The 23,026-nt window shown below is 52.9% G+C and overlaps 2 protein-coding genes across 2 annotated transcripts in view; one reads left to right on the top strand and one right to left on the bottom strand.

Annotated features, from left to right (window-relative positions):
• The window catches only part of MROH2A (maestro heat like repeat family member 2A), a 35,618-nt gene extending 30,829 nt beyond the window's left edge, over window positions 1-4,789 (top strand). Inside the window, exons 35-41 of the mRNA XM_016204612.2 lie at window positions 1,097-1,243; window positions 1,399-1,581; window positions 2,082-2,237; window positions 3,049-3,180; window positions 3,740-3,842; window positions 4,084-4,149; window positions 4,653-4,789. Coding sequence (XP_016060098.2) covers window positions 1,097-1,243; window positions 1,399-1,581; window positions 2,082-2,237; window positions 3,049-3,180; window positions 3,740-3,842; window positions 4,084-4,149; window positions 4,653-4,789 — 924 coding nt within the window. The remainder of the gene's footprint in view (window positions 1-1,096; window positions 1,244-1,398; window positions 1,582-2,081; window positions 2,238-3,048; window positions 3,181-3,739; window positions 3,843-4,083; window positions 4,150-4,652) is intronic.
• Window positions 4,790-5,921: 1,132 nt separating this feature from the next.
• Window positions 5,922-19,255, bottom strand: HJURP (Holliday junction recognition protein). The gene is made up of 9 exons (XM_087819500.1): window positions 19,139-19,255; window positions 18,775-18,841; window positions 16,878-16,933; window positions 14,524-14,623; window positions 13,589-13,653; window positions 12,229-12,321; window positions 11,412-11,487; window positions 8,760-10,297; window positions 5,922-6,298 (listed from the first exon to the last, which is right to left on the bottom strand). Exons 1-9 carry the CDS (start codon window positions 19,244-19,246, stop codon window positions 6,281-6,283), a joined length of 2,121 nt encoding a protein of 706 aa, XP_087675626.1. The 5' UTR covers window positions 19,247-19,255; the 3' UTR covers window positions 5,922-6,280.
• Between the last annotated feature and the right edge of the window lie 3,771 nt (window positions 19,256-23,026).

Below are 23,026 nucleotides of genomic sequence, written 5' to 3'. Positions count from 1 at the left end.
GAGGTGTGGGTGACCATCAGTTCTCTTGGGGGCTCATCTCAGGGGCAGACACTCGAGATCTGAGTGGCATCTGAGTCCAGGGAGAAGGTGAGCATCCCTCATTTTCGTATTCATTCACTCATGCACTCATTCATTCATTCATTCCTCCATCGCACCAGTAGTCGGGGGCAGGCACCATGGGGGAAGGGGCTGAGACGTGGCCTGTGCCCTGAGTGGGGCAACTAAGTGATGTGGTGAGTGTCACAGCACCCAGGCGGCCAGAGGAGGGCCCCTCGGGCTCTTGGTGGGATGGAGGTGCTGGGGAGATCTTGCAGGAGGGCTCAGCTAGGCAGGAAGGCCGGGGCAGGGGGTTACGGCCATTGGGGCCCCTCCTGGAGACTAGCTCCACCTTCCATGCACTTGGGGCACGTATGGGGCCACCTCTACTGACAGGCCCTTCTTGTCCCTTCCTGGTGGGGAAGAGAAGTTTCTGGAAGCAGATCCAGGGAATTGGCCAGAAGACTTGGAGGAGAAATTCTATTGGCTGCACGATACCCCATACACTGCAGGAACCAAACTCCAGCCTAGTGAGGGGTCCCCAAACTTTTCCTGTAAAGGGCCAGATAGTGAATTTTCAGTTTTGGAGCCACCAATTTGGCATTTAGTTTTCTTTAGGTTTATTTAAAAGACGCTCGTGTGCGTGTGTGCACATACAAACACGTGCACACACAAACACGTGCACACACAGACACGTGCACACACAGACACGTGCACACGCGCGCACGCACATGCCAGAGGGGCCCCGTGGGCCCAATGTCCCGGCATTCTGAGGACAAGGCTGACGGTGACTCCGAATCCCAGGTGAGGGAAATGCACTTCTTGTGTGTTCCTGTTGGGACACAGTGGACGCGGCTCCCGCGCAGGGTCGCCGCCCCATCGTGTCAGCTGAAGAAGCGAACGACGGCAGGCGAGGAGCTAAGCGCGGGCCCCAGGGGCTCAGGCCCCGAATCGCCTCCTGCGCACCAGGAGACACCCGGGCGCTGCAGAGCCGCACGCCCGTCTCCTGGCTGAGAGCGGGCCTCCGCCGGGGATAACTGCAGCAAGTTCTCCTTTCCAGTTCATGAGCGACCCAATTCTGTACCAGGAGAAGCTGCTGAAGCCCGTGGTGCAGCTGCTAGAGAAGGGTGTGGATGAGAAGGACGAGGTCCTGCGGGTGCTGTCCCTGCGCGCCCTCGGCAACATGGCCCTGGGCGCCCCCAAGAAGGTGCTGCGTGGGACCTTGACCCCTGGGGCCCAGGGTGCAGGGCCCAGGGCGCTGAGGGTCAGTGCTGGGGTGTTCCGTTCAGCCAGGCGGTCACCCCTGGAGCTGAAGGCTCCCTGTCCTCCCCCACCCCACCCCACCCCCACCCCCACCCCCAGGTGAAGCAGTACCGCAAGCTGCTCCTGGGGAAGTGCCTGTGCTCCCTGAGGGATCCCGGCGGCACCAGCATGCCCTCTGAGGGCATGGAGGCCCTCACCAAGATCCTGGTGGAGCTGCGGGAAGGGGACGTGGGGCCCTTCTTCGACGCCATCTCCATGCAGTGCAGGTCCTTCTTTGACAACGTGAGTCCAGATGAGAGCCTCAGCGGGCGCAGGCCCTCGGTGGGGGCCCTGCAGGTGCCTCCCTGGAGAAGAAAGGATGGCGGGGCTCACCTGGTGCTGACGGGTCAATCAGCTGAGCATGGGATCTTGTGGGGGGAAAAAAAATCTCGTTCTAGGGCCCAAGGGACCCTTCTCCCTGCTAGTAGGGAATGAGCTTTCCCTTCTAATTCCTTGCAACCCACACATGCTCCTTGGGCGCCTGTGATGTGCCGGGTCCCAGGACTCACTAGGCAGTGTGTGCGCGCAGATTCAGCACAGCCCTCCTCCGGGACGCAGGGGTCACAAATACCAGAGTTATACCCCGTCCTGGAGCCCTGGAGGAGAGGCTCCGTCCCGATGGAATGACCCGGAAGGCGTCGCAGGGGCCCAGGTGTTCAAAAGGGCCCACGGAGGCTGGCTGGGGCTGTGATGGGCGCCTCGCTCCCCGGGCTTCAGAGCTGCTCTGCACGTCTTGGCCGCAGGAGAGCGAGCTGCTGCGCTTGAAGGCCTTCCTCCTGTTCCGCAAGCTGGCCAAGGTGGTCAGGGTTTCCAAGAAGCACTTCTTCAAGGGGGAGGTGAAGAGAGCCTGGGTCCCGCTCATGCTGCACTGCCAGGACCCCTGCCCCGACGCAGCCCAGGTCAGACACACCTCAGCTTTGAGTCCCAAAGTCTGGGGCCCGCTGTCCCCAAAAGGAAAGTGTTTTCTGGGTCTGCTGGCTCAGCTACCTGCATCCTCCGGGGACCTAACCCCACGGGAGGCCAGAGCCCAGGGGCCTGGCTGATGCAGGGCTCAGAAGCAGAAAGAGCTGGACGCAGGGCATCTGGGGGAATGAGAAGGCATAGCCAGGCCCCCAATCCAATCTCCTGAAAGGGCAGGCCCCCCAGGCAGGGCTGCTGAGGGCATGAAGGTGCTGACTAAGGGGGCAAGTGGGCTGCAGCTGCCCCCAAGGGGCTCTTTTGGTTTTGTTTTGCTAATTCTCACCTAAGGATATTTTTTCCATTGATTTTTTTAGAGGGAGGGAAGAAGGGAGGGAGAGAGGAGGAGAGGGGGAGAGAAAGAGAAACATCGATGTGAGAGAGACAGTGATTGGTTGCCTCTCGCACGTGGCCAAACCAGGGTCCAGGACCCTGCAATCCGGGTAGGAGCCCTTGACTGGGAATCTAACTTGCGACCCTTGGTGTGCAGGCTGACCCACTAACCACCGGGCCATGCTGGCAAGGTCTCCAAGGGCCTTTTTATAAATGCATACACAGCCATTATCTAGGCTGGTGGGGCTCTGGTCCCAGGTCCCCTCCCAGGGCCCACCAGCCCACCCTTCAGCTTCCTGAGGCTTTCTCAGGGCTACCCCTTGGCTTTATCGATGGAACGCAGTCGGGCCAGCCCCACCGCTCCTGTGAACCCCTCAGTCCCTGGCATGTCTCTTACTGTTCTGCTCTGTGTCCCTCCAGGCCTGTGTGGAGACCATGTATCAGTGCGTGCACTTCTGGGGCTGCAAGGGCCTGGAGGACTCCTCGGGGCGAAGCGGCACCCAGGGGGAGGACGAGATGGCCACTTTCCAGATGACCCTGTGCTCCTTCCTGGTGAGGAGGCCAAGGGGGACCGACCTGCTGGCAGTGGCTGCCCAGTGGCTTGGGCTTGGGGTCTCAGCTGTCACAGAGTCTGTCTCGAGACCCTCAGCTAACACCTGGACATGGGGTGTCGAGACTGGCACTGTCCAGCAGAAATAAATGCAGGCTACATGCCCATTTTTAAGTTTTCTAACAACCATGTTAAGAAAAGGGGAGAGACGAAACCAAATCTAATCATAGGTCTTATTTAACCTAATAGACCCAAGTCATTTTTATTTCAACATGTAATTAACGCGGAAGTTTTTAATTCAGACCAGCCTCCTTTCACGTGCGTAAGGGCCACACGTGGCCTCTGGCTGCTATATTGGATGGCATAGGCTTTGGATGAATATAATCTCTTCCCTGGGCCAGACCAGAGTGTAACGGAGGCTGGAGGTTGCCCAGCCTCTAATCTGTTGTGTGACGCTGGAGCAGGCAAGCCCCCCTGCATCCGACGGGGGGAATACACCCTGTGAGCCGCCGGTCTCCGGGACAACCACCTCCGTGTCTCAGTGTGTCACTTGTTTTGCAGACTCAGAAAAAGCCTGCCGTTCTCTACAGTTTCTTGCTCGAAACAATGACCTACATTAAAAGTAACTTGTCAAGGATCAGAATGGCTTCCTGCAACTTGGCAGGTGAGCGTGCAGGTGTCTCCCGATGCAGGAGCGACCTTGAAGGCCGTGGGGTCAGGCCCGGGTCCGGAGGGGACTGGGACAGGTGTCGGGCCCAGAGCTCCTGTCCCACCGTGCTGCCCACCTGCCTGATTCTCAATCGGGCGCCCTCGGCTAACTCCTCAGCAGACACCTGGTCAGGTGAAGGCAGGTCTCCCGCTCACCTGACACGTGTGTGACGCGCGTTTCTCTGGCTGTCACGCAGGGGTTATTATGAGGCAGATGTCTGAGCATTACCTGAGAAAGCTGGACTTCGTGGCATTACGGAATTGTGAGTCCTGGGGGCTCAGCTGTACCTGGGAGCTTAGTGAACCTCCGAGGGAACAGGCAGCCGTCCCTTGGTCATGGGGTTTTATTTGGGGGGGTTGTAACCAGGGCACAGAGAGAGGGATGGCACGGTGGAGTGCTTTCCAAGGAAGACAAAACTCTCTTTGGGGAGGGGAGGAAGGAACATTTGTTCCTGGGCCTCTGCCCCCTCCCCCTTCACAAACATTTATAAAAATGCTTCCGCCCTGATTCCTTCAGCTGACCTAGGGGGCAATTGGGGTTCTGGAGGGATTCCTGTCATTAGAGGAGGGAAGCCCTGAAGATGGGAGATGTGTGTGGATTCACAGCTCCATCTGCCACCCCCTGACTCCAAACACAGGGGTCCCATGTCTGCAGCCACGACAGCCCCTTGCCAGTCACTCCCTGGGCCTCTGTGGGCATGGGCGGGGGTGGGGGTGTGGCCCGACCACCAGGGTCCTGATCCTCCCCTTTTGTGCTCACTCCCAGCTCTCCAGGAGCTACAGCTGGACTCGGATCTCGGGGTTCGGGGTGCAGCCCTGGAGACTCTCAAAATCCTGGATGCCTGTAGTCAGCACCAGCTTTTGGCTTCACCAGAAGGAACTTCCTCAGTGTCCCGAATGTGAAATGCAAACTGCCACCTCACAGTGCCCGCCCCACCCACAGCAATGCCGACCACGTTGAATTTAGTTTGTAAGGAAAGCATTGTTCCCAGCGCATCCCTTCCTTTCCATTGAAATAAACCTCCATTGCCACGTGGGGTGGATTCTTGACTGCAAGGTGACAATCTCCCAGAGCCAGGACAGCGGGGCCAAGGGAGACATCAGTCCCAATGGGGCCATGTCATTGTTGCTTTCTCCAGGGTGTGCCAAGGTCAGATAACCCCTTTTAGCCAAAGCACTAGAATCTACTGGGTCTTCACTGGCATTTCAGTCCCATCCATGATGGGGTTTGCCTGTGGCCGTGCTAGGCAGAGAGGAGCCTGGTTACTGTGCAGTCAACCACCCCCAGGGACCCCTCTAAAAGGGGAGGCATCCACTAGCCGAATGCAGTACACATCAGAGGGCACCATGCCATATGCCCACAGGGTCCGTTATTGGCAGAGCCTAGAAGCTGGCCGAGGCCCAACCCAGCCACTTCTGCCTCACTTTCCTCTGCTAGATGACAGGACACCAAAACCCCAAATTTCTAGGCTTTCCAGCAGCGAGGCTGGGACAGAGATCTCAGCACAGGCCGGCTGGGTAACAGGGTGGGGGTGAGGCGAGGGGCAAGCAGCTTGGGGCGGGAACAAGTTTTCCTGATGAGGAAAGATCTAGAATTGCTGGGGCCCCTCCGGCCTGGGCTGAGCCTGGGTCAGCAGCCCCCAGCTGGCCCTCCTGACTGACTCCCAGGCTCTGGACTGAACATGTCCCCTCAGTTCATACATGGGGGCCCTCACCTCAGTGTGAGGACACCTGAGATGGAGCCTTTAGGGTGGGATTAGTGCTCTTCTAAGAGTCACCAAACACTCGCTCTGTCTGCCATGTGAGGACACGGGGAGAAGGCACTTTCTGCAATCCAGGAAGAGTCCTCACTGGAACCTGACCTCGCTGGCACCTGGGCCTCTGCCTTCCAGCCTCCAGAACTGCGAGAGATAAATTTCTGTTGTTTAAACCGCCCAGTCTGTAGTACGTTGTTATGTAGCCTGAGCTAACACACACAGGCCATGTGGCTGCAGAGTGGCAGCCTAGGCAAGGAACGGGAAGGGGAGACATCCAATCTCATCTGTAATCTTTTATTTAAAATAAAAGAAAATCCATAACACATGGTGATATAACAATTTCTCAACATGGAGTTTGGTTCCTGTGTTCTAAATATTTGAAACATTTTATTAAAGAAGACATTCTATTATAAACAGCTCAGGTAAGAGTCCCGAGATGTCATGGATGCTGCGGGGATCTCACAGGAATGTTTAAATGCAGCACGCTTTCCTCTAAAAACACAGATTACTCTTTATGGATGAATCACGTTTCCGTTTGCTGCCTCCTGATGTGGAAGGTCCCATGGGTCGGAATTTGAAAGACGGATCAGCTGTATTTCTCCTTCAGGGATCACTGTCCAGGGCTTCAACTTAGGTTTCAAAGCAAACAATGTCCCTAAGGAAATGGAAAAACGTAAGAGAGAATTCTGTTGGCATCTCTAAATTTAGCAAAGAAAACACAAGCAAAATAGCCCTGCAAAGGATGCCATTAATAATTTTAATTGAGCAACCTTTTTCAATAACTTCTGTACCAAGAACCTGCCAGCCACCTCAAGGAAACCAATTTCGCGGACATTTGCTTTGAAGGGCAGGTAACTGAAGGAAGCTCTAAGTGTTGAGAATTAGGCGCACACACAGAGTCGGGAGAAGAGGGACAATGCCCTAAAATAACTTGGCTGTAGATTTTTAGCTTCGAGTTTTCTAACACAAAATCTCTTATTTTCCATCCTGAAAGATGTGCCCTTCTTTCCTCTGGGAAAAACAAAAAAAGACGATTTCAGTAAAATTCCACTAGAATTTCCATGCCAGCCACCGAAAGCTTAACTGTCTTATCTTTATTCCAGTGCCTGAATATATAAATATTAGTGTGTCCACTATAGAAAATACCAGCATGCTTAATAAGTACCCTAAGGAATGTTTAAAAAAGCAAAAAAAAACAAGAACAGAAACTAAGAGTAAGCCCTACGGCAGCAGCACACACTGGCGGTTAAGTCCACGAGCTTGCTTTCGAATCCTGGCCCAGCCACGCGTGCCCGTGGACGCTCCGCAGTTCTAAGACTGAAGCCGAATCTCCTTATTTACCAAAATGGACAGACCTATCTCATGGAAGGGTCTGGGGGGTTAAGGAAAGCCGGCAGGAAAAGGGTGCCACGTGGCCTGGTGGGCAGAAAGCACCCAGGTGTCGGCCATTAAAATCCCTCTGCAGTCACAGCTCACCAAGACACGGTCCTTTTCCTCAAGAAATTTGTAATTTAGGGAGGGAAAAGAATGAAAATTATTAAGTATGTTTATATTGTGGTTTAGGGCGAAACTGCAAAGGCCTCCAGTGGTGGGCTTATCGAATTCCAAGGGGAAAGGAGGGTCCCACAGGGCACCGAGGCAGAGCTCTCCTCCATGTCCAGGCACATGTGGCCCCCAGGCTGAGCCGAGCAAAGGGCTAGGGGACACTGCGCTAGGCACGCAGAGGGTGGAGCAGGGGCAGGAGAGGGCGGGAACGAGCCCGCACACTCCAGGGGCCAGTCGGCAGGCACTAGAGAGGCAAAGCGTGAGCAGAGCGGGGGCACGATGCGAGAGGGACAGAAAAGGGAACAGGACGGCAGCTGCAGGTTCAGACAGGCGGGGCAAGGAGCCCGGGAGAAGCCAGGGACAGCCCCGGGCTGAGCAGGCATCTTTGGTGGAATGTACCCTCTGACTGGGAAACAAGGTGATCCTGAAGGGTGGCGAGAGGTGACCTTGAGAGCAAACAATGTGCCAGCTTCATGCTCCTGAAGCATCTGCCATGAGCACGTGGCCAGGCCTCTGAAAGCCTCAGCCTCACGGGACTGTCACCCCACTGGTGGCCTGGTCTGAAAAAGTCGAGTGGGCCTGGGGGATGGGGGCAGACAGCCCAAAGCCCAGACACAAGGGAAGACGCTTACAGTGAGGGAAAAAGCTACCGAATCCAGCCGAGGCCCTGCCCCAGCACTGCCTTCTGGGGTGTGGCCGCTCCCCAGGTCCGGCTGACCGCTGGCCTACTCCTCCTGCATGTGCTCTGGCTCCTCGCTGGGCCTCACCTATGTCTCTCACCCCAGGAGGGTCCTGGAGGGGAAACCTTTCCCGTAACCTGCACACTTGCATCACCCTCCTCCGAGAAGGCCAATTAGAGTGCAGGTCTGTCGAACCTGCCCTGGTTGGCTCGCATGTGACTTTATCCACAGAAGTAAATTCAAAAAATAAAACAAATGGGGATTTCTAGAACTGAGCTACCAACCTAGAGAATCTGCCTGTGTCCAGACAGGTTCCTGCTGTGGTACTGGGCTCCCTGGGGGCACGTGGTTGCCCAGAGGTGGGAGATGAGCCAGGGCAAAGTCTAGGGACACAAGAGGAAACAATGGAACTCGACAGGGACAGGGGAGGGAGGAGCTGTCACAAGGCAGAACCCGGACCGGCAGCCCTGGAGAAGCCCCAGGGGCTGGCAGGACAGAGCACTGGCCACAGGTCCTTGTAGTTCCAGCCACAGGGAAGGGCGTGAGGAGGTGCCGGTGGAGGAAGCTGAGGTTTCAGCTGGGCACGAGCTGGATGCAGACAGAAAACGGGGCTGTGGGAAGAAGTGGAAACAGAAAGAAAGGAAGCCCAAACCCCGACTCCGAGCCCAAGGCCCCTGCGGCTCATTCGGGGAGGAGCTGCCATTTCTGCTTCTGCAGCGCCCAGTCCCATCGGGAGCCACAGCACTCCAGGGCTTTGAAATGTTTTTCTAGAAGAGAGGCCACGGGGTCTGGACACTCGACGTGAAGGAATGGCATTTGGGAGAAAGTTTAGAACATTAACATGCACAAAAGAATCCTACCGTGAAATAGCCACATTCGACAAAGACTCACCTTCTTTTTCCAATCAGGCTGTAAAGAGCCGGCCTCCTCCCGTGGACTCGGGACGGCCCTGCCCACCACGCGAGGGGGATCCTGGGACTCGGCCCACCTTCCGCACACCTGGGGGTCTGATAACCGGGGTCTTTTCACCCGGGGCTGAGCGCTGCACCTGGTGGCCAGCTCAAACCATGGAGACGGATGGACCTCAATTGTGGTCGAGCCCAGGGAACTTCTGACGCTCCACTGCGGTGACGACAGCTTTCGGGGGCCCAGGAAGCCAGAGACTGGGCTTAATCTTCCTAAGGAGCCTTCTTTCTGACTCTGAACTTTCACACCCTCTTTACCTGGAGATGCTCCAGGGCAAAGAGGAGCCTTTGCCCGCTGAGGCGATTTTTGGCAATACTTCCGATGCAGCTGATCAAATCTCTCCTTAATTCCCTCATAACGATCTCTTGCAGAGCACAGAGGTTGTACCCCAGGCACCGAAACAGTATTGCAGAGCGACCCTGACTTCAATATTCCCAGATGATTTCCTCGAAAAAGCTCAGCTGTGGGCGCTGAGCGGCCTGGGCTCCGCGCGGGGTTGATCTCAGACAGTGATGGAGAGGAGTCACTTCTTGGCAGGCGTCTTCCTGCTTCAATAGCTCCTTTGCCCAGGCTTTCAAAAGCCACATTTAGACTCTTAGCTTTCGCTCTGCTGAAAGGTTGACTTGGACAGTGGGTTTCTAAGCGCCAGGCGCCACCCGGGCTCACTGGACCACCCCTGAGCGTGTGGACCCCGGAGGAGGAGCTGGGGAGGTAGGTCAGGCATAGCTGCTTCCTGGAGCTTGGGCAGTATCCTTGATGAAGTTTATCAAACTTGCTTTCGAACTCCCTGTAATGATTCCCTCCCTCGCCCTGCAGTGTTCTCGGTCTGGCGACTATTTTTACAGGAGAAATCAACCATTTCAATGTCATTAGTCTATTTTCCCAATCAAGATGACGTGTTGTGCTGGAGCTCATGTAAGTCAATGAAGACAACTTCTGGGGTGTTCCTTTAGGCTCCTTCCACATTTGGCGTTTGTTTGCTTCAGGGAAAGCCTTTTCCACTTTTAATCCAGCCTTCTGGCTGGAAAGATCTCCAAAGTTCTGGCGCTCTCTTAAAACCCCCACCTCTTTCGCAGGCTCGGCACGGGGCACAAGTCCCCGCTGGGAGCCCCTCTGCACATGCCGGCCACTTCGGCAGTACGTCCTGTTCATTCTGCTCTTGCACCCATGTCTCCTCCGGGAGCTCCAGTTTCGGACGATGAAAGTTTTGGTGGAAATGACGCACGAGGGCTTTGCGCTCAGCAGCCGGCTCATCGAGTGCAGCATGCCTGCATACAGGTCGCTGATGGTCACGTTGCAGATGTCGTCAGCCACAAAGGACTGGCTGCTTGAGAAGCTGAAACCACTGGTCTCTCGCAATGAGACATTGTCATTTCTGGGCACTATGGCCATGTCTGCGGAGCAAGGATGTGAGGACGCAGATGGTTCAAAAGGACTGTCTTCAGAGACACGGCCACAGGATCCTGGAGAAAAGCACACAGGTAAAGGTATGTTACCACTTCAAACAGTCCGCATGCACAGATCATGGGACTGAAGGCTGGATCATGATCATGATGGGTAAAGCAATACAAAAAAACGAAGTGTTCGGCAATAGACTCTTCTCAGGGATTTCTATCTGTGAAAATTAAATTTCTACTCTCCACCAACCTTCCCAAAAAGAGCCTTCCTTCCGCAGGGACAGTTTAGAGCTTGGTTGCCTTCTCAAAGGGAAGCAGAAAATAATGACACTGTTTGCCTACAGGGAGGCAGAAGATATGAGAGTTCTGAATACACCTCTTCAGGCATCTCTGACCTTCACACAGTGTTAAATGTTTTACATATTAAATAGAATTAAACCAACAAAGATGAGATCACTCTAAAATCAAATACAGACAAAAAAAATGACCCTGTGTATCAAACTGGTAACAAACGAAAACAGAATCCAAATAACTGCACCCTGTGCCCTGAGTGAGCTCCCTCAAGCGGGGCTGTCTATAGATGAAGCTGCTCTCAGACATCCCAGACCTCCTCTGCAGATTGCCGGGCAGAGTAGCAACAGGTGCCCCGGGTCTGGAATTATTTTGTCCTGTACAACTGACCAAATGAGCACAGGTTATGAAGGGGGGGGAGACAGGTCAGAGGGCAGAGGCCAGAGTGAAAGGGGTTCCTCCAGGCTAAATCCTGGACAACCGGAGCATCAGAGTATGGCAGCGAATTCTAACACGGAATTAAAAAATAGTCCATGAGTTCTTACTGACTGCAGAAGAGTTTTTTAAAAAGCATACTGGGGAATGAAAAAAGGAGAAATATGGAACATTGTTTACTGCATGAGCCCTACTTTTCTGGAGATTCAAAAAATTTTCAAAATAGTAAATTGGGATAGAGAGCTAATTAGAATTAGCATGCCAGAGTCCCAGAGGAAAAAAGCGGCTCACTTTAAACTCTTAATAATTCATCCATGAAACGCAGGTGCCTCAAACAGTTTATGTTGGTGAACCTGCACAGCAGATGGTGTGTGCCCACCGTAAGGGGCTGCACCGAGGGGCGGAGTGGCTCCAACGGTGCACAGGGCACAGTCCATGCAGTCATCGCACTCACCATGAGCAGGCCTGGGAGGTGGGGCCAGTGAAGGGACCAGGGTCACATGCGTGCCGCTTCTGTCTCCATAATCGTACTGAAATCAAAGCAAGTGACTTTAACAAAGGAGTTGTCAGATGTTGGCTCTGGGCGCACTAGGACAGCACCCCCCGCCCGCCACGCCCAAGGATGTGTGAGGAAACTGTGCATGGAAGCCCGGCAGCAGCACTGGCAGGTGCCTGCCACAGCGACAGTGGACGGTTGGGCTTAGAGCAATGGCGGGAAATGTCTTAGGAAAACCAGACACTTTGTCCAGGTGGCCTTCAGGACACCCTGAGGGCCACCACCTGTCAGGACACCGCCTGCTGCTTTAGGGTAAAGGCAAAGGCGTGTCCAGTGTGCCCTCTGATTCATGGTCCTGACACAGGCTCCTCTGGTCAGCAGCACAGGAAGAAAACATACGCAGTCCTGTTAAGTTTGCTGCCCTTGAGATGAATTATTCCGCGCGTGTACTTCCTAGTTACTTGGGATTAAAATGTCCTTTATTTGCCCTGGCCAGTGGTTCAGTTAGTTGGAGTGTTGAACCATATACCAAAAGGCTGCAGGTCCGATTCCCAGACAGGGTGCATATGGAAGGCAACTGATGGATGTTTGTCTCTCACATTGATGTTCTCTCTCTCTCACTCTAAAAATCAATAAACACATCTTCGGGGGAGGATTAAAAAAAAAGTCCTTATTTTATGAAAAGATATCGACAGGATTTGGAAAACGACAGACCCTCAGTGCGTCTCTCATCTGTAACCAATTACACAGAGATACACACTGGGGGGCGCCTTACCTCCGCACAGCCTTCATCCCGCAGCAGGACGTCCACCTGGGTCAAGTATTTCCTCCTTAGCTCGTCTTTCAAAGGGCTCCGGGGCACTGCGGGCTGACACAGAAGAGAAGTCAGCATCTTAAGAGCTTCTGGGGATGGACGAGCTCTGGGATTCTGGAGCAAACTGGCAGCTCAGTCATGTGTGAATCTTTAAATGGAGTTCCTCAAAGTCACCTTTTCACTTCCCGCTGGTACCAGTACAAAGTGCACCAGCCCCTTTGAAAATCCACCTGACACGGGAATCTGACCTTAGGGAGTTTACTGGTCGTAACAATCCAAAGGAAAGTTGAAAGATAAAAAAGTGCAGAAGTTAATGACAGCATTGGTAGAGCAGAAAAAAGGGAAACAATTGGAGTATTCTTAGGTGTGTTCAGGACACAGCTAATAAAACGGACCCAACTCCTATGTTTTATAGGAGAAGCTCAGTTCCAGCTCAGGAGGCAGGACCGGTAACCTCTGTCTCCCACCTGCCTCTCGCACTGAAGACAATGGGTCTCAACCTCTTCTCTCTGCAGCCGAGTGGGGTGAGGCTAGGACTGGGGACGCAGACGGGGTAACAGAGACATACGTTGTTCAGTGTGTCCCTACTGTGGGGCCGCCTACTTCCCCGTCACTGCCGTCACCCCTACAAAATTATCACCAAGTACCCCTTTCCTCCCCCAGGGTCACCACCTTATTCTAGGTACACACTCAAAGCCACACATGGGTGTATGAGCAAACTATGCACACAAAAAAGAGTGATTTCAGAGGAAAATCACATGCCAGCTCCTCTAGCATCCCACACGGGCCAGGTACGATGCTCAAGTTCTTTGTCTATTCTCACCTCTGCCAACAGAGCAGCAAGGTGAGAGGCAGACCCTATAAGGAGACAGGTGGTTTCTGCGACTACTGAGGCATGCTGGGAGACAGACACAAAAGCACGGCCTGCCCGAGTGTGTGACCATGTGACTCCATGGGCTTTCAAGGGCTCACCTAGAAAGATTCCCTACAACACCTTCCTATGACGTAGCCTCTATGGAGGAAGACCGACTGAGAACCTGACTTTCAGTACTGTGCGCTCAACCAAGGCGAATGCAGCTGTGATTTTTCTGTGCGCGAAGGGCACAGCATCCAACATCTGCGTACGTTCAGTGAATCAGCTTGAACTTGGGTAGTGGTGGCTGCCAAGTGCTAGGTGCTGCCAGGGGAACTGAAGAGGGACCAAAGACTAGAGGGGTGGGATCAGCAAAGAGCGAGCCGCAGAAGAGGAAAGGGCAGGTGAGAGGGGTGCGCCTGCACCCTGCGCCCCGCCCATCCCTTCATTACAGAAGGTGGGTCCTACCGTCGAGGCCCCGGCAGCCGAGTCCCCCAGGTGTAAAGTTGCATCGACATCACTGCTTTCTGAATCTAAAAGCAAGAAAAGGAAAATTTCAACCACTATCTATAAGAAAGCTTGCATTCCCCCCCCAAGGATGGTTTTCGTATCACTTGAGCACATTCTAAGGTAAAAATTCCAATCACTTCAAGCGGCTCGCTTTAGCGGCACGCAGCTGTCGGCCATGATTCCTGCATATCAGTGATCCAGAGACCCTGTCAGAACAGGAGCTGCCTGGAGCGGTGGAGACGGGAAGAGCAGCGTTTACAGCATTTCTAGCTCTGTCAGTGACCTCTGATTCAGAAGCTGAGTCCCTTCAGCCCAGCGGAAAGTTTGTGGAAGTTAGCGGTTCATACCACCACCTTATAAGGGAAGATCTTAGGGCTATTAAATGCTTGAGATTTTTTTTTTTGCAAAAAGTTAAAAAAAGTGGGTGGGGTGAGGGGCACGTTTATTATTTTATAGTATTTGAGGACTGTTTTTGTGTCGGTATCACAGCGCGCAACAGCTCCTATAGGGAGGAAATAACAGTTCACTGTAAAATGTTCTGCTTTTTAAAACAGACCTTAGAAAAAGCCAGTGAGGCCCAGCCAGTGTGGCTCAGTGGTTGAGCACCGACCTAGGATCCAGGAGATCACGGTTCAGTTCTTAGTCAGGGCACATGGCCAGGTTTCGGGCTCTACTCCCAGCGGGGGAGGAGGGGGCATGTAGGAGGCAGTTGATCGATGACTCTCTCATCATTGATGTTTGTCTCTCTCTCTCTCTCCCTTCCTCTCTCTGAAATCAATTAAAACATATTTGAAAAAAAAAAGAAAAAGCCAATGAGGAATATAAACATTAAATGCTGGACATGTCAAGCCCAGTCCCTCGCGACCTCAGTCTCTAGCCCAGGGCACACTCACCCACATCCAGATCCTGTGTGCCAGGCTCAGGCAGCTCGTCACCTCCAGCTGTGGCTCGCATGAGGCCATTTCTCCTGCTGACCATCTGCTCGGAGGAGCCCTCCAAGTGCGAAAGTAATAAAGACATACTCATTTCAGTCTTAACACATTTCAAAGCTACTGTAAAGTAAGGAGCCTCCAGGCCCCCGTTCACATGTGGGAGAACAGGGAGTCCCACAAGGCTTCTCTTCCAGCACATCCTGGTGGCAAATGAAAAACCAACAGGAAACCGGACAACACTGTCACTAGGTCATCAGGTAGAATCCAGAAGTTCAGGAGGCCTCTGGGGGACTTGGGACTTTGTGTGACCTTAAAACATTCACCTCAGTGTTGTAAGGTCTACAACTCCTTTATAACCTTCGGCAGGTGGTGAGACCCTGCAAGTGGAACCAGGTGAAGTCTCACAAGAACAGGCGTGAGTAGGTGGGGAGGCCTAGCCCTTTAGAGACAGCCCTGAGGAGTCACCTCTAAGGGCCAGGGGACCCGTGGCCGCCTGTGAACACAGGGTTACCAAATCCTACCTGGTGGAGTTCACGGAGGTATTCGTGGCAGCTATGTCTGCGGGTGTGGCAGAACTTGGTTTGAGAATTATAGGGAAACAGCCATTTCTCACCAAATCCTAACTATTGGCAGCTATGGGGTCTACCAAGAGAAACTGGGCCTGTGTTAGGACCAAACTGGCCTAAGAAAACACACCCACAGCCTCCAAGCAGCAATGTCAGGGAGGGAATGGAGTTGGGGGCTGAATATTTGGGTGTCTGGGAAAGAAGGCAGATTTGGGCACAATCACCCATGGCAATTTTAGGTTGTGGACACACTGACCACGCCCAATTGTCTAATTCCAGGAAAGGGGTTTAAAACTCTGCAGACCCCAGATGGGGGCGTCTACACTTATGCAAAAACCTTAACTATCCAGATGACAACATTTTGCTACCAGGACCATCAGGCACTGGTCTGACTGGTAGGCGGCACTATGATGTGTAATTTAAAGAGTGCAAATCCTTTGACCTAATGACCTCACTTATGAAAAGGGTGACACCAGTACTGGGAAGAGACAAGGGTTATTCTCCAAGGAGTATTTATGAATGTATTTACGAACAGGGGTCTTATGAATGAAGTGTTATTGGAACACACCCATGCCCAGTAGTTTATGTATCGTCTATGGCGGCCTCCCCATTACAACATAGCTGAGTCGCTATGACAGAGACCACGTGGCCAGAGAAGCCTAAAGTATTTACCATCTGGCCCTTTGCAGGAACAGTGTGCTGATTCTGGTTTGCAATAAAGGAAGGTTCAAACAGCTAAACACCTATCGACAAGAGAGCAGTTTTAATGGAAGAGGAGTGTTCACAATATAAGTTACATGGGGGAAAAACAGGGTAGTAATATGTGTACTTATAAACATATGTATTGTAAAGAATCATGTTATACTAAAATATCACCTGTGACTAGCTAGAGAAGAAAGGTCAATGTTAAGTATGCAGTTATATGTATTTCTAACATTTCTATGACTAAATGTATTAGGAGCATTATTAAACAAATTAATCAGGAAGGACTGTGACTTCCAACAGGCTGTTAATGGCTTTGGAACCCAAACCCTGAGGTTTTCACTCTGGGCACAGGCTCCTCGGCTGAGAAGCAGTGATTAAGACACACCAGCCATCCCTGCAGGTGTTACTATCAGGAAAGGCTGGGCAGCAGGAAGGCAGCTGTATCGGCACCTTCCACAGACGTAACAGATCGCAGAGCTGCAGTGTCCACGGATAAACTCGGGGAAAACCAAGCAACCACCGCGGGGCTTAGAGAGGTAGCGCAATGTGGAAGGAAGGATGGAACCGTGGTCCTGCACCCAGCACCCTCCCCGGTCCCTCTCTCCCCCTTTCAGAAGAGGAAAGGGGGCCTTTTCCTTTTGTAGGGGGGCCTGAACTTGGTCTTTTCTGAAGAACCCAACCAGTAAGCTTGCAGTTCCTGCCAAAGCATGGGGCTGGGAGAGGTCTGTCTGGCTGGCACAGCTTTGCACGTGGGGTTGCTGCCAGAGTCCCTCAGCCTATGGCAGAGGAGACACAGGAGGGAGGGGGACAGAAAGGGCTTAAGCATCACCCAGCTCCTCCTTGTATGTACTTGACAGGCAAGGGAAGAAATGCTTCTCAGTCAATCCTCAAAAACAGGACAAGAGGGTTTCTACTTTCCATGGGAGAAGAGCCCCGCGGAGGCCTCCAGGAGCTGCTGGCGCTGTCACAGCTCACCCCCACCTCATTCACATCAGTACCCCTCCATGGCATGGCACGCTGGCAATGAAGTGTGACGTGAAATACCTGGATCTGTCCTTTGCTTTTTTTCTCTATTAGTCTTCCACCCCAAAGTTTCAATCCTTAAGAAAAGAAATGAAATAAAATGACCACTTAAGTAACCCTGAACACCGAGTTTCTGTTTAACCTGCATTCAAAGAAAACCAAATGACAGGCAAAAGAAAACTGTAATATTAAAACCAAGCCATATTTCTGATCTTCTGTTGTTTTTCATCTTTGTGAGGTTGAAAGCTTTTTTTTTTTTTTTTTTTTTTAAATCAAGATTAGACAAAAATCTGCCATAATGAAAATCTCTACCTAGTGGGCAGCACTGGGCAAATTTCATCATAAAGCCACAAAGTTAAACGGAAACAAGGAACCTATGAATACCAAGTACTATGGTCCTCCTGAAGGTAGGTATAGAGGGCCATCTATAAACTCCATAGAGGGAGAGAGCAAGCACTTTTCGAGGGCAATCTCTCTACCCCATGTACAAGGAAGTGCTCCCTGGGGGCAATGCATACATTACACGCTCAGAGTAAGGGCGCCAAGCACAGGGGTAAACACTGAGTCCTGCCACTTAACCAGTTTATAGAACCTGAGCAAGACACTTAATCTCTCCCGAAACCTGCATCTGCTCCCAGGTCAATTCAAGTTAATCAGAAGAGACTGTTGGTTTTCCAGGCTCGAGGTAGCCGTTAATGATAATAGCAGTAAAAATGTCCACGGTGCTTATAGTGTTCCAGGCTCTATTCTTAAACCCTTCCCAGTGCACCTCAGTCAGTCTTCACAAAACCTCACTTACATATAACTCCAATAGGACTCCTAACCCCCCACGGGACAGGTACTCACCAAGTTCATTATACACATGGAGACATAGCAAGGTCAAGTTACCAGCCCAGTCCACTTGCCCACAAGGTGGAGCCAAGCTGTGAACCCAGGACAATGACCATGACTGTGCTCCTGACCACTGTATCACGCAGCCTTAAGGACAGGGTGCTGCCTGAGAAAATGCAGCTGGAGTCGACCCAGGGTTTGTCACCTTGGCTGAGTGACATGAAACAAGTTCATTAACCTCTCTCTGCACCCCCCCCCCACCCCACTGGAAACAAGCATGATTCTAAGAACAGTGCCTACCTCACAGGATCGTTGAGAATCAAAACCACGAAACTCTTACAAGCACATGCTTAGCTGTCAACACACGGGAACTACTATTACTTTCCTGCTGTCTTCATCAGATCAGCGTGGGGTGGGAGTTCCAGTCTACTCCCTATGGCATTGCCTTAGATGGGGAATTCATGTTGCAAGGGCAGTCAGCTAGCATCTAATCAGACAGGCTGCACCCTAACTGAGGGTCTCTCCAGGCCCAGCCAGAGGTCAGGGGACCTGTGCTATCATCAGCTGGCAACGAATTTCCATTGGTGAAATTAGTGTTATTCTATATACCTGGACGGGAAAAATATCCCAGGCACTGCCCATTCTTAATGAAGCCTGTAGGAATGACCCTACAGAGCCCCGGGTCCTGCCCTAGGGTTAGAGTTGTCACCGCCTGCTGCAGACCACAGAGTAACAAACCTGCAGCAGGAGGAATACCTTAGCTTCTGCGGGTGTCAACTTCCCAGCCAAGGTGTGGCTGGGTCAGCGAAGCAGGTAAAGAGCTCGGCCTTCATTTAAGGGGCAGGTCTCAGGAGCAGCCTTTTTGTGCCTGTTTTATCCAACACGCGGCAGGACTGGACCTGAGGCTGGCTTTCCTTCGTAGTAACTATCGGGTTAGGGCCGAATGGGAGGACACCACCCAGTGCCAACTTTCTCCAGCTACTGACCAAAGAGAACCCATGAAAAAGAAGTTTGCAACTACCAACTATTCCACAGTTAACCGTAAATACTGAGAAGAGTGGGGGGTGGGGGGGCAGATGATTCATACCCTCGGGCGTCTTGTAGGTCAACGTGGACATTTCCACCACCGGGGCATCCTCGAAGGGTTGGTTGTACTGCAGGGAGAAAAGGGGGCGTCTCGTTGGGCCCGAGGGCGCAAGGAGCCCCTGACCTGGGCTGGGGAGAGACCCCCCCCAACTCCTTCCCCTGCCCCCGGGCCGCCAAGCCGGCCTCCCTGCTCCCTGCACCCCAAGCCCACCTTCTCCTTCCCTGCCCCCGGGCCCTAAACCCCGGCTCCGCTCCCGTACCCCCCAACTCCGCCTGCCCTTCCCGCCGCCCCGCACCCCAGCCCCCACCGCCGGCTTCCCCCCTCCGCCGGCCTCGCCCGCTCCCAGGGGCCGCTGGGGCCGCACCTTCTCCAGCAGCCGCTGCATGTGCCTCTGGAAGCGGCGGCGGCTCGCCCCGAGCTTCCGCATCAGCGCGTCGGCCCCCGAGGCCTCGCCCTCGCCCTCGCCCTCCATGGCGCACGGAGCCCCGACCCGACCCGGACCCCGCAGGAACGCCTCGCCCGCGCCCGGGTTCAAACGGCGACCCCGCCCTTCCGGCCCGCCCCTCGGCTTCCCATTGGCTGGCGTGGGGAGGCTGGGCGGGCGCTGATTGGGCCTTTCAAACACGGTAGCTGAGCTTTTTGCCCGGCCAATCGCGCGAGAGTTTCCGCACCCGCCCCGCTCTGAAGTCCGGCGCCGCCGCGCGTGCGCACAGTGTCGCCCGGGGCTGCCAGTCCGGATGCTGCTGCGGAGCCGCGTGCGCAGCGCCGCGCGGGGACCCTGCGGCTTGGGCGCGATCCCCCCGTGGGCGCGGGGGGGCCCTCGGGATGCTGCTGCGGAGCCGGGTGCGCAGCGCCGCGCGGGGACCCTGCGGCTTGGGCGTGATCCCCCCCCCCCGTGGGCGCGCGGGGCGGCCCCTCCCCGCGGGTCTCCCTGGGCCCTCGGCTCCCCCCGCCCTGCTGGGGCCCCGCGCTGCCCCGAGAGCCGGGCCGGGACCGCGCCCACCTGCTAATTACAAGCACAGAAGGAGAAAGGGGGCCCGTGAAAATGCATTTAGGGAGAAGCCCCGTGAACGTTCAGAATCCAGGGTTGTTACAAATATATGTTTATATAGAGAGAGGCATGGAGAAGGAGAGAGACCCACTGATCGCCGCCTCCTGCGTGCTCCCTGCGGGGCATCCAGCCGGAACCCCGCCAGGAATCCAACCCGGGGCCTGGGGCCTGGCATGAGACCCAACCCCCTGAGCCACACCGGGGGGCAGGTCCGGTGATTTTATTTTTAATATATTTTTTTAACCTCCTGGCACACCTGTTTTGCTCATATTTCTTATTGCACACTCGGCCTCTTCGTGGATGCTGTTTGTAGTGTTTTCTCTAAAGCACAGAAAGATAATTGTCTTTCCTCGGGTATGGGTGATCGAAATCCATGCATACTTTAGAAACGTCGTCTTTAACTTCATAACTTAGTGATATTCATGGGCTAGTGCTCATCCCATTACCATAGCATGCGATAGGGGGCTCTTCACCCCCTCAAGGCTTGCTCCCCAATCCTATCATGCCGGCCAGCAGAAGTTAGGGGAGAAGGGGGGAGTGAGAAGAACTTCAGGGCTCTCCTAGTGCGAGTGTCCAGGAAAAGGATTGCAATGGACTCGCAGATGTGCTGCCCAGATGCACCTTCACCATGCCCCGGCTGCTGGGAGGGCTGTGTGCAGGCGCCTGCTCAGCTGCAGAGAGCCCCTCAGCCGGCCTGCGGCCCCCGAGCTCCCTGTGGACTCCTCGAGGTGGCCTGTCCAACCCATCCAGTCTCGATTCCCTCCCTCCCTTCCACAGGTGCCTGCCCGAAGGGCACTTCGTTGTTGTTGTTGTTGTTTTTAATATATCTTTATTGATTTCAGAGAGAGGAAAAGAGAGGGAGAGAGATAGAAACATCAGTGGTGAGAGAGTCATTGATCAGCTGCCTCCTATAAGCCCCTGACTGGGGATCGAGCCCGCAACCCAGGCATGTGCCCTGATGGGGAATCGAACCCCGATCGCCTGGATCCTAGGTCGACGCTCAACCACTGAGCCACGCCCAGCCAGGCAGGGCACTTCTTAATAAACCTCCTACACACTACCCCTGTCTCAGTCTGCAACCTGGAGACTCCAACCTGTAACAAGGACCTGGCTGCAAGTGGCCACAGAATCTACACATTCAGTTTGTAGCTTTTTCAATTTTCACAAATAAGCTGAGGTTCTTTCCCTCCTGCCTCCTAGGGAGTGTTGAGAAATTGAACATGCCATTCCTTCCACCCCGTCTGCACACTCAGGTTAATTTTCAAACATGTAACTGCCATATTTAGAGAGGAGGCCTTGGATATCATTTTCTTATCTTTATGGCTTGGAAAACTTTCTCTTCCATGACTAAAAAGTTGATTGTGACACTTCTCAAAATTGGCCTCTCTTAGGTCCCGGTCCTTTCCCTTGGGAAACCAACTGCACCCAGGTTCCAGGATCTGCCTCTGTCCCAGGGGCTCACAGGCAGATTCAGGAGAAGGATTTCTCAACTTCAAGTTCACATCTTAAATTGAAGGTCCAAAAACATACCCGCGTTGACCAATCCTCCCTGAACCAGCCAACGCCAATGCATTGGCCCTCGTCCTTCCAGCCTGCTGGTCCCCCAGTCCCCAACCCATGGCTCAGAGTGGTGGCCCAGCAAAGGAAGGAGCCCTGAACGATGCTCCTAACTTGACATCATTCCCTACAACCCCTCCTCTCCCTCACACACACCTTAGCAACCAACACATGTGCCCCAGACCCACTCCCCACCCCCACGTAACAGGGAAGGATCATGAGTCAGCTCCTTCCCTGGCAGTGGAAGTGTCTGGGTGCAGCACCTTGGGGTCTAACGGGGTTCAGTGGCCTGCAGGGATGAGGGGTGCTCAGCCCAGCAGCAGAATCTCTACTTCTGGCTGTGCCTGCACAGCACCCTCTGCTGACCTGGGCAGAATTTTCAACCACCAAAATGCTGTTTAAAATTATGTACATAGGAAATAATTTTCACTAAAATGATTATATGTCTGCTCTCATAAAATGTGCCTGAATTTTATAAAATTTTATATAATAACTGGGGATTTGACTTTGGGTGGTGGGCACACCATGCAATACACAGATCATGTATCACCGAAATGAACACTTGAAACCTATATGACCCTATTAACCAATGTAGCCCCAATACATTTAATCAAATTTTTAAAAATTGGTACTTATTCTGCATAGAGTTTCCATGTACATGATTTTATGTTGGAAAGCTGTGAAAATGTCACCACCTGTCTGTGGTTGGAGAAGCACAGCTTTTGGCTGGTCCCAGTGTTGACATAGAAACGGCTATGTGACAGTGAAAACGTCCCTCTGAGATGAATTATCAACCACAGGCATCAAGCCCGCCAAGAAAAGGGCTCCCATTCTCTTCTGTCACCCCAGGGCTGATGGAAACAGAGGGACTGGGAAATAGCCAAAAAGCTGACCTTCCAAAAGGTGTCCATCAGAGCTCACAAGGTGTGTTTATTTGACTTAATGAGTCTCCTTTTTGACATCTATCCTGAGTAACCCAGGATGCTGGCAAGGATTTAGCTGCCGGGTCTGTTCTGAAGCATGTTGATAAAGTCCAATGTGAGGAGGAAGGTGAGTACATGGTGATACCTACCTATGCCCATTAACAATTTTGAAGGACTACATTGTCATCTTCAATGTATACGATCTTTAATTGGTTTAATGGAGGTTACAAACATATGTATTATACATCTGCATTTAAAAGACATCCATTGCATGTTTTAAAACTCTGAGTATGTACATATCCAAATGTTTCCAGTGTTACCACTGGGGTGTGTGTGTGCTATGGATTGTTTTTAGTATTAGTTTTCCTGAGCTGCACTTTCTGGAATGAACGTATATTCTGCAATTATGAGCGTGCATTACTCATGTAATAAAAACACAATGGAACCAGCCGTGTGTTTTTACCTTGGCTCTACTAAATTAGAGACCATTTACCCAAATAGGACACGCATGGCTCAAACACCCCAAAACTGCTATCGTACAACGTTTTATCATAATGATACCTCACCTCCCAGCTTTTACCCAGAAATGCTTTTTCCCGGGAAAAGTAGGGCTCTAGCTCCCCTGGTTGATGTTCCCACCTCAGGCTCATGTGGTGGGAAAATGCTTTTTATTCTCCACCTTAGGCTTTTTGCAACACAAATACACTCTTCGGGTCATGAT

The sequence above is a fragment of the Miniopterus natalensis genome, chromosome 8 (assembly GCF_054644295.1).
Source record: "Miniopterus natalensis isolate mMinNat1 chromosome 8, mMinNat1.hap1, whole genome shotgun sequence".
Taxonomy (NCBI): Eukaryota; Metazoa; Chordata; class Mammalia; order Chiroptera; family Miniopteridae; genus Miniopterus; species Miniopterus natalensis.
This window is presented reverse-complemented; position numbering and strand designations above follow the sequence as displayed.

Coding starts and splice junctions, on each gene's coding strand:
- HJURP (XM_087819500.1), bottom strand. CDS start 19,246: ATGGAGGGCGAGGGCGAGGGCGAGGCCTCGGGGGCCGACGCGCTGATG. Junction 12,322..13,588: donor CGGCTGCCGGGGCCTCGACG/GTAGGACCCACC, acceptor CTTCTGTGTCAG/CCCGCAGTGCCCCGGAGCCC. Junction 11,488..12,228: donor GGGATGAAGGCTGTGCGGAG/GTAAGGCGCCCC, acceptor CTTTGATTTCAG/TACGATTATGGAGACAGAAG.